The sequence below is a fragment of the Leptonotus elevatus genome, chromosome 3 (genome assembly GCF_054856555.1).
Source record: "Leptonotus elevatus isolate MCC_2025b chromosome 3, RoL_Lele_1.0, whole genome shotgun sequence".
NCBI lineage: Eukaryota > Metazoa > Chordata > Actinopteri > Syngnathiformes > Syngnathidae > Leptonotus > Leptonotus elevatus.
Window position 1 is genome coordinate 19,445,333 of NC_141241.1, and position 16,171 is coordinate 19,461,503.

General features: G+C 41.3%; 2 protein-coding genes across 2 annotated transcripts; one reads left to right on the forward strand and one right to left on the reverse strand.

Annotated features, from left to right (window-relative positions):
* Nucleotides 1-3,012: 3,012 nt before the first annotated feature.
* Nucleotides 3,013-10,460, forward strand: hdc (histidine decarboxylase). Its single transcript, XM_086070927.1, has 12 exons — nucleotides 3,013-3,093; nucleotides 3,158-3,330; nucleotides 3,416-3,529; nucleotides 5,109-5,231; nucleotides 5,312-5,449; nucleotides 6,030-6,173; nucleotides 6,366-6,432; nucleotides 6,507-6,669; nucleotides 7,186-7,276; nucleotides 7,346-7,444; nucleotides 7,631-7,732; nucleotides 7,982-10,460. Exons 1-12 carry the CDS (start codon nucleotides 3,066-3,068, stop codon nucleotides 8,732-8,734), a joined length of 1,995 nt encoding a protein of 664 aa, XP_085927053.1. The 5' UTR covers nucleotides 3,013-3,065; the 3' UTR covers nucleotides 8,735-10,460.
* On the reverse strand, nucleotides 10,101-15,670 carry LOC147177224 (long-chain fatty acid transport protein 2-like). The gene is made up of 10 exons (XM_086070928.1): nucleotides 15,144-15,670; nucleotides 14,092-14,301; nucleotides 13,857-14,015; nucleotides 13,512-13,636; nucleotides 13,236-13,430; nucleotides 13,069-13,159; nucleotides 12,792-12,990; nucleotides 12,261-12,358; nucleotides 11,841-11,971; nucleotides 10,101-10,460 (listed from the first exon to the last, which is right to left on the reverse strand). Exons 1-10 carry the CDS (start codon nucleotides 15,616-15,618, stop codon nucleotides 10,287-10,289), a joined length of 1,857 nt encoding a protein of 618 aa, XP_085927054.1. The 5' UTR covers nucleotides 15,619-15,670; the 3' UTR covers nucleotides 10,101-10,286.
* Nucleotides 15,671-16,171: the final 501 nt, after the last annotated feature.

The window sequence follows — 16,171 nt, forward strand, 5'->3', positions numbered from 1 at the left end:
TCTGGTCAGATAAATTTGAATAGTATATATTATACATACACGTAATCCTTGCATGCTGCTTGTTTTCTTTGCACACATTCTCCATGTCAATTTAGAGAATAGCCTTAAAATGATTCCCCATAACAATTTATGAAGTACATATGTTTACAAAATGTATTAGTAGCCACAAGAATAAATTTAAAATGTCATATCGAGCTTGTTGTTTATCATGCTTTTACTGAATAAACGAGAACCTCTGAATAACATCAATGAAGTGATGAAAATCGAATATGTTCAACTTCTCAGAGTAAACATTGTGGTACAGATGTTTTATTTTGCAGGTGCAGATCTGGCACGTGTGTCAAGTCACCCTCTGACCTCTGTATGACTTCTGTTCCTCGTGTTTAATATGTATCATCATTCTTATGGAGTTGTTTTCTTTTCTCTGTCATGTCATGGTTGCTCTATGATCCTTCAAAGACCAAAATGTCATGTACTTGTTTCTGCAGGTGTCTGTACAAATGGGGTGGATACACAGTTTGTAGGACTGTTTAAAGCTTCCTTTTGAAAAAAATGTCTCACAAAAAAGGCACACATTTATGGTATATTACAGCCTTAATGTACACAAATTTTGTATCACCTATACAAAAGAATGCCATCAGCAAATATTTTTATTTTGTGTACTTTGGGTGCCTTTAGAAATAGTCAGAATAGTGGGCGCGGGTGCCCTCTCCGCTCCGCTGTCCGGCCCCTCTTCGGCGCCGATGCCTGGGTGCGGGGGGTCCCTGGGGGCTGGGGGGCTGCCGGTTGGTGGGGTCGGGGGGTGGGGGTGGGGGGGGTGTCTGGGGGCTTGGGGGCGGCTGGGGCTGGGTTGAGGTGGATGGGGGGCGGGTGGGGGGTCGTGGGGGGAGCGGGGGCTGTGGACCGGTGGGGTGCCTGGCGGGCCTGCAGTGCCCCGTCCTGCTGCGTTGGGTTGGGGCGCGGGCCGTGTTGGGGTGGGGGGCGCTCCTGCTCCTGGGTTTGCTCTCCGGCCGGTGGCCCTGGCGGGGCCCGGGGGTCGTCCTTTGGCGCTGCCGCGGCCTGGGGGGCCCTGAGGTGTTGCGCACGCACACACGGACATACACATACTCACCCACATACAAAATTTAAATAAAGAAATAAAGAAAAAAAGAGCAATGATGATGACATTACCGAATGAACAATACTGAGCTCTTTAAAAAATAAACAAATAAATAAATAAATAGTCAGAATGACATTTAGGTTTTTTGTTGTTGTTGTTGTTTTTTTTTTATTATTATTATTGCTGTCAAAACAGGTCCAAATTGACGTGGCCAGTATAGTACACAAAAAAAAAGCTTTATTTTCAAATGAACAAAAAGTCTAAACATGGTAGGAGTAATTATTAAAAATACTAAATTAACAATAGTCCCCAAAACAACATATAAAGTAACAAACAAATGCTGGGAGCAAAATCAACATGACCAGTGAACTTGAGAACAGACAGAAAGCATATAAGCAACGATCCAACAAAGACGGAAAAAAAACAGGGAATACAAGCAAGCTGACGAGGCAACGAGGAACACCTGGACAAGACACAAGTAGCTGAGGGAGCTGATTGGTAGACGCAAGGGATCGGGCTGACAGAACAGGTGGACACAAAAATCTAACGAGACAGACAAGACATAAAAAGGGACATGGGGAAAACATGGCATAACAAAATACAATCAGAACCAAATCAACTAAAACGAAGATCGTGACAAATTCATGGTTCAACAAGTAATTTGTCACACAGGGTCTAGTTACTTTAAATAATATTTTGATATGTCAATACTCCCTGTTTATTGGGTATATTATAGACTGCACTTATAGAATATCAATATGAGAGAAAAATGTGTTTGTGTCATGTCCACAATTGTTGGGCTAAATTGCTACACACAGGCTATATGACAAATGTGAATATGCTGCAGTACCTAAACACCAATCTTGCATTGTTCAAATAAAAACATTAAAATATTATTTTTAAAGTGTTATTTATCTTAATTATTTATAATCCAAGTACCGGTAATATATATTTTTTAGGACATTATCAAGGTCAACAAGTATGGTTTATTTGACTAACTAAATTGAAATGTTATTTAATCTACTGGCTTTATGATGAATCAAATTCATATTCATGTGAATTCATTACTGAAACAAATCTCATTTATTTGTTTTGAATGTAATTGTGGCTAGACTAATGGTGTGCAAACAGTCCGAGGGCCAGCCCTACATATTTTGGCGGCCCACGGCATATATTAAAAAACATTTTTGACATGGCCACAATGCTATTTAAAAAAAAAGGTGGATGAAACTTTTGTAGCTATGCAAAGACCCACACAAATTACAGCTAAAATAGTAATTGAATATCTGTGGAGATCAAGATAATTCAGTTTCAGAAACGAAAATGGTTTCATACACTTGTTGCTTAGTGTCAAAGTAAAGTTTAAAAAAAAAAATCTAAGTGGCCCTTGCGTCTTTCTAATTGTCTGTATGTGGCCCTTGCGTCTTTCTAATTGTCTGTATGTGGCCCTCGGAAGAAAAAGTCTGGACACCCCTGAGCTAGACTGAAGATTAAGTAAAGTTTAAGTGTGCCTCTCTGAGGTTTTAGCCTCTTCCGTGTCAGCTGGCTGTTAGTATGGGAATCTACTGCTGTCATTTTTATTATTATTATTATTTGATGTCCTTTTTAAGGCCCGTATACTAGTACGCTCTTTGTCCTCACGTTCAAGTTTGATTTCATAAGTTTAAGCATGATTAAAGTGTGCGTAGAGTATTTTGAGGCGTATATATATTACCTATCAGTGTTAAATATTGAATATACAAATCAACAAGCAATACTTCTTCATAAAGATGGACTGAAGAGAGGCTTGGTCAGTGACTGACGTCATGAAAGAGCATTTGTTCTGTGTCAAATGCGTCACCGGCGTAGGGCGTACTCCTGCCAATAGTGGCTATATATACATGAGAGGTGATCTCGGCTCCTCAACACAGGCAGCTTCTCTGCAGCATCATAACCATCCAATCAAGACACGCCCACCTTAACAAATATGCAGGCTGAGGAATACAACCGCCGAGGTAAAGTCGCACTTTGTAAATACTATCCATACCTTCACAATCGCAAAATATTTTCCCTGACCAGGTAAGGAGCTGGTAGACTACATCACAAAGTACTTGGGCTCCATCCGCGAGAGGAGGGTGATTCCAGATGTGAAGCCAGGCTACATGAGGGAACTCATGCCAGACACGGCACCCACCGAGCCCGAGGATTGGGAGAGAATCTTTGATGACATGGAAAAGGTTATCATGCCGGGAGTAAGTTGTGATGCCGTTATGTCATCCGATTGACTTGGAATTCACGCATGTTATAAAACCAGGATGGTTTTGACACTTTGTGCAGGTGGTTCACTGGCAGAGTCCTCACATGCATGCCTACTACCCCAGTCTGACATCATGGCCCTCAATGCTGGGGGACATGTTGGCTGATGCCATCAACTGTGTTGGCTTTACATGGGTGAGAAAAGAAAAAGAGAAAGGGGAAGAAAGCCTCATCATTTTACAATTGGAGGACAGTTGAGGCACCAGGCGGAAAATGTTTTAGGGTTTCAAAAATAACGCTAGTAAATCAAACGCTTTTATTTTATTTGATCCGATATTTTATTTGTCATATGGGCTGGCTTTGTTTTGCTGTATTGTGGCACTAAATCATTGTCAAGTAAATCAAGTTTTTTCCCCAGGATATGTTAATTTTAGTATTAATCTAGGAGGAACAGGGATGCAAATCAATGGCTACTGTCTTTCATATTGACAAACAAGGTTGTGCATCTTAATCAGTCAATAAATAATCTGTAATTATTTAAAGTAGCACTAAGGAACTTTTCGACCTTAATAAAATATTTTCATAACTCTTCTGATGAAACATAGACTTAAAACTCGTTGAACGGTACCTTTGCCACGGCCTGAGGGGGTCTGTATCATTTTTACTGGCACTAAGCAACTTTGAGGAGGATGGTAGGAACACTGCCTCACAAAAAACTACAAATGTGCTGACTGCTTTATGGCGAGCGCTAAAAAAACAACGCAATGTGCTTGTCCTCATAGGAAATGTGGTCTTCCTTCAGATATAGCAATACCGCTTTTGTCCATATGGTGCCACCATAATCAACGTAAATTGAAAGTTCCTTAGTGTTTTTTAAAACTAATGAACGTAGAAATTTCAATTTTGAATCGCTACTGCTAACTGTGGCCGAAAAATTAAACTGCATACACCCTTCTTCATGTACACAATGCGCACATGACGTCACAAAAGGCAGGAAATTCGAACCCGAATCCAGTCTGAAAAACATTGGCCATAGGCTTGCAGTAGTACCCCTTGTGAACAGCTAAGATAGAGTTGGGCAGACTCGGTCCTCGAGGGCCGGAGTCCTGCAGGTTTTGGATGTTTCCCTTCTCCAACACAGCTGATATATGATCTGCTCATCAGCAAGCTCTGCATAAGCTTGGTAACGATCCTGTTGATTGGACTCAGCTGCGTTGCAGCAGGTAAACCTCCAAAACCTTCAGGACGCCGGCCCTTGAGGACCGAGTTTGCCCACCACTGATCTAAGATGTTAATCTACTAGTTAGGAGATGTTTCAGTCATAAATGGTCAAATAAAAAGGCTATTGCAAAGACGTTTTTTGGGCAAATAGTCACAAAGAGCAGCTTTAATGAAAAGCCCGGGCGTAGGTTTCATGAGCAAAAATTTAACTTTCGCTATCATGGCTTAAATGTAGGCCTCTGTCAGTTTTAATATATTCAAGGCTGCCACTTCTGTTTTAGTTGAGACAATTAAAACAGGGTCAATTTGTTGTAAGCTGCTACTAGCACTTAAGAATCACACAAAACTCGAGTTTCCAATAGTCTGGAAGGGCCACGTAGGCAACAGGAGACATTTTGTAAGCTCATTATTTTTCTCTTCCTCCAGATGCCTAAAAAGGTTTTCGTAATGGGTTGCGTGTAGTGTTGACAGACTCAATTTCAGAGCACAATTACAGAAAATTGGACGGAAATTAGTCATAAAATCTGTGGTGTTGTTTTTATTGTTTGCACAGGCCTCTAGTCCCGCATGTACAGAGCTGGAAATGAATGTGATGGACTGGCTTTGTAAGGCTTTAGGACTTCCCCAATTCTTCCTCCATTACCACAGTGAGAGCCGGGGAGGAGGTATAATACAGGTAAAACTACACCTTCTCATATTTTCACATCAACAGGAGGCGACACCAAGTGACTGGTTGTTTTGACTCTCTCCGATTAGAGCACCGTCAGTGAAAGCACGCTCGTGGCTCTTCTGGCGGCCAGGAAAGACAAAATTTTGCAATTGCGGTCCGAGCTGGACCACGACATGGATGACTCTATCCTGAATTCAACACTGGTGGCTTATGCTTCAGATCAGGTCAGTACTTGGACGGTAGGGGTGTGCCAAAAAATCGATTCTCATTTAGTATGATTCAGAATCGATTTTAAATGTCCCAAAATCGATTTTATTTAAATTATTTTATACTGTCTTCCCTTTGTTTGTGTGTGCCTTTATTGGGAGCGCTGTTCATGTTGTACCCAATTTGGCCACTTAGGGGCAGTGTGGTTCCACGCGGTCTGATACACTGTTAAGTTGTAGCCACATTAGCGAGTAGAAGGAAAAAGTCACGACAAGTTATACCAATAAAAGTTGTTTTTTTGCAGCGTCGAGCCGTTCTTTTGAGTGATAAAAGTGCCGCGAGTAAAGCACTAATTTGTATTAGCGAGTCAGACTGGAGTAGATTATTACAATTCCTTGAACATCTATAAATTGAAGCAAAAATCAAATCATTTTGAATCAAAAAGCGTTCTTAATTGAAAATCGATTCTGAATCGAATCGCACACCCAAAAATCAGAATCGAATCGTGAGACATTCAAAGATTCCCACCCCTATTGGACGGTAATACCACCAGCCTGAATAAAAGTCCATTAAAAAGATGTTTTACTGTGTTGACAGGCGCACTCCTCAGTGGAAAAGGCGGGTCAGATCTCTCTCGTGAAGATCCGATTTCTTCCCACGGATGAGCATCTGTCTCTCAGGGGAGAGATGTTGAAACAGGCGATACAAGAGGACAGGAGCAGAGGACTGGTCCCTTTTCTGGTACTGAAGGACAGATTTGGTAGAACAATAGTTTGATCACAATGAATACCGCTATAAGAGTGTAGATTTGCTAAGGCTTTAACGATGAAAATGTGCAATCATGATGTTTGAACTTTTGCTACTAGGTTTAGATTTATCATCTCGTTGACTTGTACCATTATCATACTCACGTTTATTCTATATTGTCCTCAGTTATGTGCCACTTTGGGGACCACGGGAGTGTGCGCCTTTGACACCCTCTCAGAATTGGGACCAGTGTGTATGTGTATTCTTTAATAGTGATCTTTGTAGAGTCAAACGCAACATGTACTGATTGTGTGCAACATTTTACAGGTGCAGAAGAGGGATTGTGGCTCCATGTGGATGCTGCGTATGCTGGGTCAGCCTACTTCTGTCCAGAACTTCGCTGGTCTCTTGAAGGCATTGAATTTGCGCACTCATTTGTCTTCAACCCATCAAAATGGATGATGGTCCATTTCGACTGCACAGCTTTTTGGTGAATATATTTGTTGGTTTGTTAATTATTTCTAAAGGGGAAGACAATCGGCCAATTTTTTTTTTTGACAATAATATTTTCTATGCAGCCCCACGAGTCTAAATACGGTATTTTGGTTAATATTGTGTTAGTGGAATATGAGTTAAGTAGCAAAATCCAGCAGTTTTTAATCAAAATCAGAAGGCAGCCACATTGCCACGAGCTGGCGACTGAAGATGACATCAAAGTTGCTCAGGCAACAACCAATCACAGCCCACCTGTTTTCTGAGACGGAACTGTGATTGGTTATTGCCTGAGCCCTGAGCAACTGTGATGTCATCTTCAGTCGACAGCAAGTGGCAAAATGGCTGCCCCCTGAGATGGATCAAATGGGTTGGATTTTGCTTCATAACTCATGAGGTCACATATAACATATTGCTGTCAAGAAATGTTGAAGGTTGACTTCCACTTTAAAGATTCTTACAACACACAATAGACTGCTTGCTAATCCTGAGTTTATTCTATGTATGGGTTAAGGGTTAAGGACAAATTCAAACTCCAACAGACGTTCAGTGTCGATCCTGTTTATCTCAGACACGAAAACTCACAAGCAGCCACAGACTTCATGGTATGACCACTTCATGAACAATTACTTTCAGATATCTGCATGCTCGCTTGTCTGTTTTTATCTGTGCAGCACTGGCAGATTCCACTCAGTCGTCGCTTCCGCTCTCTCAAGCTCTGGTTCGTCATGCGTGCCTTTGGACTGAAAAATCTCCAGGGACATATCAGACATGTATGCTGACGTTATTGCTCTTCGCATGATTTGGGAGTAAAATCCTACAGACGTTCCCATATCTTGTCGAAGATTATAATGTCCAAACGTCCCAAAACTTTTGGTCCAGACACTTTCTCAAGCATCGTCTTGTATCTCCGCTGCTTTTGAAAGGCAGCGTTTCGTTCTAAACCTTTTTCCTTTCAGGGTATTGAGATGGCGAAGCTGATGGAGTCTCTGATAAATAGTGACCCAAACTTTGAGGTTCCCGCAAAGAGATACCTCGGCCTGGTTGTTTTCTGTCTCAAGGTAGGTACACTTAAAGCAGTAAGATATAAACATGATTAGTTAACTTAGGTTCGTTCTGTGGAGCAACATGTTGTACAAAGGCTAATCATTGTTGAGATGTACAAACTTCCCAGGCGCACCTTGTTCAAAGGTAGGTCAATGTGTTCATTTTATCACCTGGAGGTGAAGGACAGCGCGATTATGATCCGAACCCTTGAACCGATGGAGAGATTCACTTTGTTAAACGATTTGTTTTCATTTCTCTTGTAGAAAGGTAACACTTTAACCCAGGAGCTGCTGAGGAGGCTGACACACTCTGGTGCCATGTACCTCATTCCTGCAGACATTCACACCAAACGCATCATTCGATTCACGGTGACCTCACAGCACACCACGGCGGACGACATCCGGAAAGACTGGAGCAGTATCTCCAAAATAGCTTCCAATCTCCTGGCTGAAACACGGGATCTCGGTGGTTCTAAGATGTTAGGAGACAAGGGGAAAGGAGAAGACAACAGAGGTGTCAGGCCACAGGAGACGGAGGAGACCGCCCCGAGGATAGACAAGGCCCAGGTTGAGCTTTGGATCGACAAGGCTTGGAATCAGTCCAGGAGACCCATGCGCTCTTTGAGCTGCAGCAGCGAGCCTCTGCCATACAGTTATCTCGGTCTGAGAACCGGCTTCGCCTTTGGAACCAAGCTGAGCCCTCAAGACGAAGTTGATCCGCCAACTTTATCAACAACCGGTGGCCACCCCACAGGAAAGACGACGGAGGTGCCTTCTAATATTGTCGGGAAGCAAATCACCAAAAAGCTGACCAAGTTCAACAGCGTTCCAAGTTTCTGCAATCAGTGGGCGCAGGGTGGTCACCGCCAACTCTGCTGCTCTTTTAAAGTGGCTCAGGCGCCAAAACTTTTGACCTCCACCTGTAGGAGAATAAACTGTATGCCGTCTGTGCCCGTTAACAACACAACTGCTTCTTCTACTCCCATTGAAACTGTCCCTGCTCCCAAACTCCTCTAAATGTGGGGCTTTAGTGAGTTAGGCCCGGTACACATATTACTTTGCTGTATTTCCGAGTCCTCATTCGTCAGTCAGAGCTTCTTTGATTGGCTACATTCTGTCATGTCACAGACTGGCCCCGATTTTGCTCTTTCCCGATCAAGAACGTCAAACACTCAACAATTTAGAAGATTATCCGATAAGATCATCTTTATGTCTGAGGCGTAGTGTTAATTTTATCCGGCATTTTTAAATTTAGTCTCAGTTTTAGTCCAGTTTCAATCTTGTTAGTTTTTATCAGTTAGTCAATCTCATCCCATTTCTATTTTGTCGACTATAAATCGAGCCTTTTAGTCTTTATTTTAGTGTTGTCAGCAGATTATGTTGAATATTTTGGATCTAAAACTATTTCACATAGAATTTTCTCTCAACTTTTTGATGAAAAACAACTTGACACACAATTACAGTATATCAACAAGTGGCTACTATGGCTCCATGCTACGAGCAAATACGTTAGCCAGCTATAGTTAGCGCTCGGATTAACATTATTGTTGGAACGTTATAGCCTTTGGATTAATGTTACATAATAACTATAATTTTTTTTTTTTTTTTTACCTTTCACCACCAATGCTCCATCAGTGCCCAGATGAGTTTGACTGTTTTACTCTGACTGCAACTTTCAGCTTTTATCTTCCCTTTATAGTAGAGTGTGCGGACCCTGCACACTCCACAGTTTTTTGGGGGTTGGTGAGTGGTGGAGTGGCGGAGGGTGACGTCATGCGGCGTGCACTTAAGATCGTGCATATACTCGCTCGCGCACCATGAACGAGCCTGACACAGATGCCGCAGTTACGCTTTGGGCCAGAGGTGGCACTCACGAGTAAAAAAGTGTCAAACTGCACAAAGATCCTCAAGTGAAGTACGTTTTTGTCTCGCCTTGATTAGTTGACGAAAATGCACTTATTTTAGTCCCAGTTATTGTTTATTAATGAGGGTTTTAGTCTAGTCTAGGGCCCGACTGATTAATCGGCCGCCGATTATAATCGGCTGATTATTGCCCTTCAAACATCGACCAAATGGATGATTATTTTCCCCTTAACGTTATCATCGAAGAAAACTGAAGTTACCGATTCTGTGAAAGTACCCTGAATGCACCATTTTGTTTGAGTAGCATTAGCAACTAGCAAGTGTGTAGCGTATGTTATTCTGTTTTTTCTGTTAAGCGTCCTTTAAGATGTTTAATGACGCCCCAGTTGGAGTTAACTGTAAAACTAAAAGAACCACTTCATTAAATGTTCGAACGGCGCATGATGTTACAGTGGCTTCAATTTGGTGTAAAATGTTTGAGATCCACTATTAGGTTCTCAAATATCATACTGTGCATACATTTTGTTTGAAATAGTTTTATCAAAAAAACAAGCAAAGCATTCTATTTTCAAGTGTTCAGAAAAAAGAAAAAAACAAAGCATGGAATATTGCTCTTGTATGCTTTGCAGTGTTAAAAGATTCATAATCACTTTTTAGCTTATTCTATGGATTTCACTGCTGTTTGAGTAGTAGAGACTGAAGTGATTCACAGTTTGTATCTTCCCTCTGCTATGGAGTTGAACGTCTCCTGAGTCATGGTGACGTAGCCTTGATTGTCCTCCAGGAAAAGCAAACGATCCTGGATGGCCTTGGGGTCGAAGCCCTCCTCAGCCAGTTTCACTTTCATCTGCTTGAACGTCCCGGTCACTTGCAGTGCATTCTGTGGGAAAATACATGTAAAATAAATCATGATTGCAAATGATTTTTGAGCAAGTGTATGTTTTCTTTTCTTTTTTTTTTGTATGTCATCACAGATGGAAAGTAATAAACTACGAATACGTAGATTTTTCAAGTATCCATAATTTACCCGAACACTTTTTTTGGACCACTTCTTACTTTTACTCCATTTGAAAACCAGTAGCTCTACTTTCTACTCTGTGACTAATCTGAAAAAACAAGTAACTAATAAGATGTGTCACATCATAGGGCAAGACACCCTGCTTCTTGTATCTCTTCTACAGAGGGCAACTTCATGAGGAGGTGCAAATTCCCAATTCAAATGCAGACACATGTTACCATGCTAACAGAAAACCATTTCGTGTAGCATATTTTTTCTTTTGTGTTTGTGCGCCGCATATATTGCTCATATCAGAAACTATCAATGGGTATATTTATCTTTTTCAACTGTCAACTTTAGCTAAGATAATTTAAAAAGTGAGCCAATGTTAGCTAGCGCTTGAAAATAAGGCAACCCCAAAACAAATTTTTCACAATAGTATGTTTTATGTAGCCCACTGTGTTTTTGATTTTTATTGTGTTTGTTTTTTCTTTTTTATGTGAAGCACCTTGTTTTGCTTTCAAAGTATGAAAGGTGCTATAGAAATAAAGATTTGATTGATTGAATGAAGCAGCAAAATCCAGCATTTGTTATCAATATCACAAGGCGGCCATTTTGCCACTTGCTGTCGAGTGAAAATGACATCTCAGTTGCGTAAGTCTCCGGTAACAACCAATCACAGCTCAGTTTCAGAAAACAGTAGAGCTGTGATTGGTCGTTGCCTGAGCCCTGAGCAACTGTGATGTCTTCTTCAGTCGACAGCAAGTGGCAAAATGGCTGCTTCAGAAAACAGGTGATATGTGATTGGTTGTTGCCTGAGCAATTGTGATGTCATCTTCAGTCGACCACAAGTGGCAAAATGGCAGCCCCCGAGATGGATAAAAACGTCTGGATTTTGCTGCATAACTCATATTCCACAAATTTAATATTAATCAGAATGTCATGTTTAGACTAGTGAGGTCACATATGATATATTATTGTCAAGAAATGTTTAACGTTGACTTCCTCTTTAAAGAGGGAAACTATTTTGTGTATTTATTCCATTGTTCCAATTTATCAAAACAGGTACTGTATCAAAAAAAAAGTGCTTCTGTATTTAAGTACTTTTCCAAATGCATACTTTTCACTGTAACTTCAGGAGGAATCAGTACTTCCACTTTTTTATTGTATATGTGTCTGTCTATACTTCTACTTAAGTAGAGTGTGAGGACTTCTGCCACATCTGTATGTAATTGTATTGTCTATAGGCAGGGCGTAATTTACCTGAATGCGAATAAAGCGTGGTCTCGCATAGCTAGGAAGGTAGCTTTTGACATGCTGATACACGGCTTTCCCATCAAAGTCCATGTTTTCTTTCAGGGTCAGCGCTGCCATTCCAATTCTTCCCTCGTGTCCTAAAAGTATGAATATAAGCTCATGTTCAGACTAAAGTATCACACATGAAATGAATAAGGTTGTATGTGTAACAAATGCGTGTCAAATTGACTTTTAGGTTATTTTTGTCGAGTCATGATTCCCAGTATGGCAAGGTTCATGGCTATATTCATTAATGATTCACGAAAGGCTAAATTCAAGTTAAAGAGGGCATGAAGCACTAGAAGGACTTGATGAAAGCACAATGATAGTAAATTTAAAACAAGCAAAACCACTGGACACGTTTTAGCTAGTATGATGGAATATTACCTGGCACCTTCACACCGTAGACATTAACCTCTTCAATGCAGTCCAGCATGAGCAAATGATCGGCTATCTCTGTGGTTGCCACGTTTTCTCCTTTCCATCTGAGATAGATTGTAAAACAGGCACTGAACAACACTGTAGCGAGCCCAGTGAGCAAGAAACTAATGTTGATTTTGCTTCCAAGATTGCCCCGCAGAAGCAAAATGTAATAAGGCAACTATCGGGGAATTTAAAAATAAGATAGAGTGATGCTGACATAAAAGAGATCCGACTTACAAGATTTTCGAGACACGGGCCGTCAGTCTGGGATTTTTTTTTTGCTTTGACGTGCAGTGCCGAATAAGAGAAAAAGGGAGGCTTCAAGCTCTTTATTGCCACTCACAGTTTAAATTTAATGTCAAACTAAATATATAACTAAAAGAAGTACAGAAACAACCTAATAGCTTTGCCTTAAGAACAGCCCTGTTAGCTTCATTAGCTTGTATCTCATGGCACCGCTGTATAAGATATCCTAAGTTCAGTTCGTTGACTGACCTGAAAGTGTCTCCAATGCGGTCTTGAAAGTAGACAAAACCCTCGTGGTCTATCCTGAGAAGATCACCGCTGTTAAAGTAGATGTCTCCCTTCACAAACACGTCCTTCAGCTTCTTCTTCTCAGTCTGCTGCTTGTTCTTGGCGTAGCCTGAGAAGGGGGTCCTCGCGGCAATCTTGGACACCAACAGACCCGTCTCTCCTTTGGTCGAAAGTGACATGTTTTTTTAGTGAGACATTTAGGTTGTGGGATGAATTTTCTCATTTTGTTAGCATGTACCTCTGGGCACTTCAATGCAAAACCCTCTGGAGTCTGTGACCGGCTCCTCTTTCTCTGTGTCGTACCTTATGAGGGCATAGGGGCACCCCATCTTAAAAAAGGAGAAAAGAACAACGCATGCATTTGAGTATTTCTAACTGATTTAAAACAAGTGATTGACATCTTACTTTGTGGAGAAAATGCTCTTTGCCAATAGCTCCAATTTTCCCAACGTAGTTGACAAAGCCAACGTTTCCTTCTGTGGCTCCGTAGCACTCGCAGATGCAAACATTCCCAAACCGTTGCAGAAAATCGGCCCAGGTATCCGCTCGTAAGCCGTTTCCCATAGCTAGTCTGACTTTATGATCTTTGTCATTGTCTTTCTAAAGGGCAGAGCATGACACGGGACTGTTGAAAGGACAAGTAAGATGATCAACCATAACCACGACTTAAGAGTTTGTTACCTGTGGTACGTTGCAGAGGTATCGCATAATCTCGCCTATGTACTGAATAACCGTAATATTGTACTTCCTGCAGTCGTTCCAGAAGTTCGATGCAGAGAATTTACGTTTCAAAACAACAGTGATACCTGGAAAAAGAAGAAGAGCATGTTGAATTAACTCGCAAGTCAAGTGTGGATGTAAACGAAGACACTTCAGGACTTTGAAATACAAACAATGAAGACCAGAGGCAAACTGCTTGCTGTTTGAGGTCATAAACTTGTTGGTTTATCCTATAATAAACTCAGCGTCAATGTCAGAAATGTTCCAAAGAACAAACGACCTTTAGTTTAAAGTTCTACTGATGACCTTTTTCTATGGCTCCACACAGTCCCATGAGAAAGCCTGAACTGTGGTAGAGAGGCAGGTATAGGTAGATGACATCATCCGAGCGTACGCCAGCAACTGACTGAAGAAAACTCGCCATCCATAACCTTTCATGGTTGATGACCGCTGCCTTGGGAAGCCCTACACAATGACATAGCAAATTAAGTAACATTTTCTACAAATTGGACAGTCACACAGGTTAGCATAAGCAGTTGACCTGTGGTTCCTGAGGTGTAAATGTAGAGGGCAGGGCTCTTGATGTTAATGTCGGCCCTCAGCTGAGGTGACAGAGGTTGGTCGGAGGCCTGGCGAATCTTGTCCGAGAGACACTCGATGCCCTCCGACTCATCGCCCTCGCCGAGGATGAATACACGCACCCCCTGCTGCTTCAGGCTCGGCAACACCTCCTTGACGGCCTCTCGTAGTTCTGAAACAATACAAGGTCAAAATAACAATACAAGCAGGGTGAGATTTGTATGAGACCTTTAAATCTTGGCACTGTTATTCTTTACATGCTAACTTGAGCGTTGAGTCTTGGTTTTAGAACAACAAAACCAATGAGACATACAGTACAACTTGACTATACATATAAAATACATACAAAATATTTTTTGCCACCCCAAAGAATTTCAAATAATGTATGCACAAAACATATATATAGATGCCCTGAAACTAAATGTAACTATAGCGGTTGTAAAAGTGATTCCTAAATATATAAAATACCAAACAGCTCATTTTATATCAGCTTTTCTGTAGGATTTGGTTGATGCTTTTCTTGTAATTGTTTAAACTTCCTTTTTTATTACATCACTTTTACGTAGTAAATATAAACTGAAGTTATCTCTCAACACAGACACAACCAAACCTATTACTAAAATAATGCTAGCCATCTAGAAAAGTGATTCTCAGAAACAGTAAATGATTTAGACTAGACTATGAGAAAAAAATGAGACAAAATAACTCGGCAGAAATTACACCATCAAGCCATATGCTGTGAAATAGAGCAAAGGTGCAAGTCTCACTTCTATTTTTTTTTTTTTTTCATTTTTTGGAGTGTAGAATGCGTCACTAAACACTTACACATGTGATCAAAAACACAGATGTATAAAGATTTTCTTGCTTTAGTTAACGAACGTTGTTTTTTAATTTATTTAATGTTTTATGTTTTCAAGAAAACTGTTTGATTAAAATTAGTTCATTTTGTACAGTGTTTGTAATCACTGTGATGGTGCATGCTGGGACTTGTAGTCGGGTCCGGTTGTTCCTCACCAGCCGCAGCGAGCAGTACTTTGGCGTCACAACACGAGAAGCAGTGCAGCAGAGATTTGGAGCGGATGTTGTAGTTGAGCAGAGCAGCGGTACATCCCAGCTTGGCGAGACCGAGCCACAGCCACACGAAGAGCGGCTCGTTGCCCACAAACACGGCCGCCGTGTCCCCCGGCTTGAGCAGGTTCGACAGTGCTGCAGCCGCACGGTTGCTCTCTTGGTCGGCTTGTCTGTACGTGTAACTGCTGTCCTCGAACACTATAAACTTCTTGTTCGGCTGTTTGGCCACCTTGTCCAAGAAAGAGTCGAGAATGCTGTAAAATGGTTTCTTTGTCGAGAACCTGCCGAGCTGTCTGGCGATTTGAATGGCAGCGATTGCATAACGCAGATCGTGCAAAAAGTACGGGGTTCGCCAGTAAAGTAGTAACGGAACGATGGCCAAGCCTGCCAAAGCGGTGTATAAAATATAGGTAAGCATGCTGGTCAAGTGGAAAGTGTTTATTTCAGCAGCAACAGATGAGCATGATAAAATGGACAGTTTACGCCCATTGAACTTTGACACGATTCCCCCTCCTTCCTCTCTACTGGGGGGACTGCACAGATTGTACAGTGTCAGTCAGAAATGGGATTGGATTTGTAAGCATGCAATGCGCCATTAGGTAAAAGTTGGCTACAACGCCCAAAACAACAACACACGCATACAAAAAAGGGCTATCGGGTTTTAGGGCGACATTACAAGACACACGTTATATAGTACTGTTTTTACAAGTTAACTTAATTTGACGTCCTCTAAACTTTTCAGTTTGTTTTTTTGCATTACTTGCTGTTAGTGTTGTCTAACAAGGAGTTGGAAGGCACAATTCACATTCATTTTATTTCCAAATGTCACTTTTCTGCCTTTCCGTAACGGTTTCAGGTTCTCTGTTACAATCTGGCTGACCGATGACACTCTGGGCGTCATCTTTTGTCTCCTGATGTCAAAATGTGAACAGCAAGATGAAAAGGACTTTAATACCAATTCTAATTGAATC

Excerpts from the sequence above, each read along its gene's own strand:
- hdc (XM_086070927.1), top strand. The coding sequence starts at position 3,066 with ATGCAGGCTGAGGAATACAACCGCCGAG. Across the intron at positions 3,331-3,415 it reads AAAAGGTTATCATGCCGGGA|GTGGTTCACTGGCAGAGTCC; the intron begins GTAAGTTGTGAT and ends CACTTTGTGCAG. Across the intron at positions 6,433-6,506 it reads CTCAGAATTGGGACCAGTGT|GTGCAGAAGAGGGATTGTGG; the intron begins GTATGTGTATTC and ends AACATTTTACAG.
- LOC147177224 (XM_086070928.1), bottom strand. The coding sequence starts at position 15,618 with ATGCTTACCTATATTTTATACACCGCTTTGGCAGGCTTGGCCATCGTT. Across the intron at positions 13,160-13,235 it reads AAGAGCATTTTCTCCACAAA|ATGGGGTGCCCCTATGCCCT; the intron begins GTAAGATGTCAA and ends TCCTTTTTTAAG. Across the intron at positions 10,461-11,840 it reads CACGCTTTATTCGCATTCAG|AATGCACTGCAAGTGACCGG; the intron begins GTAAATTACGCC and ends ATTTTCCCACAG.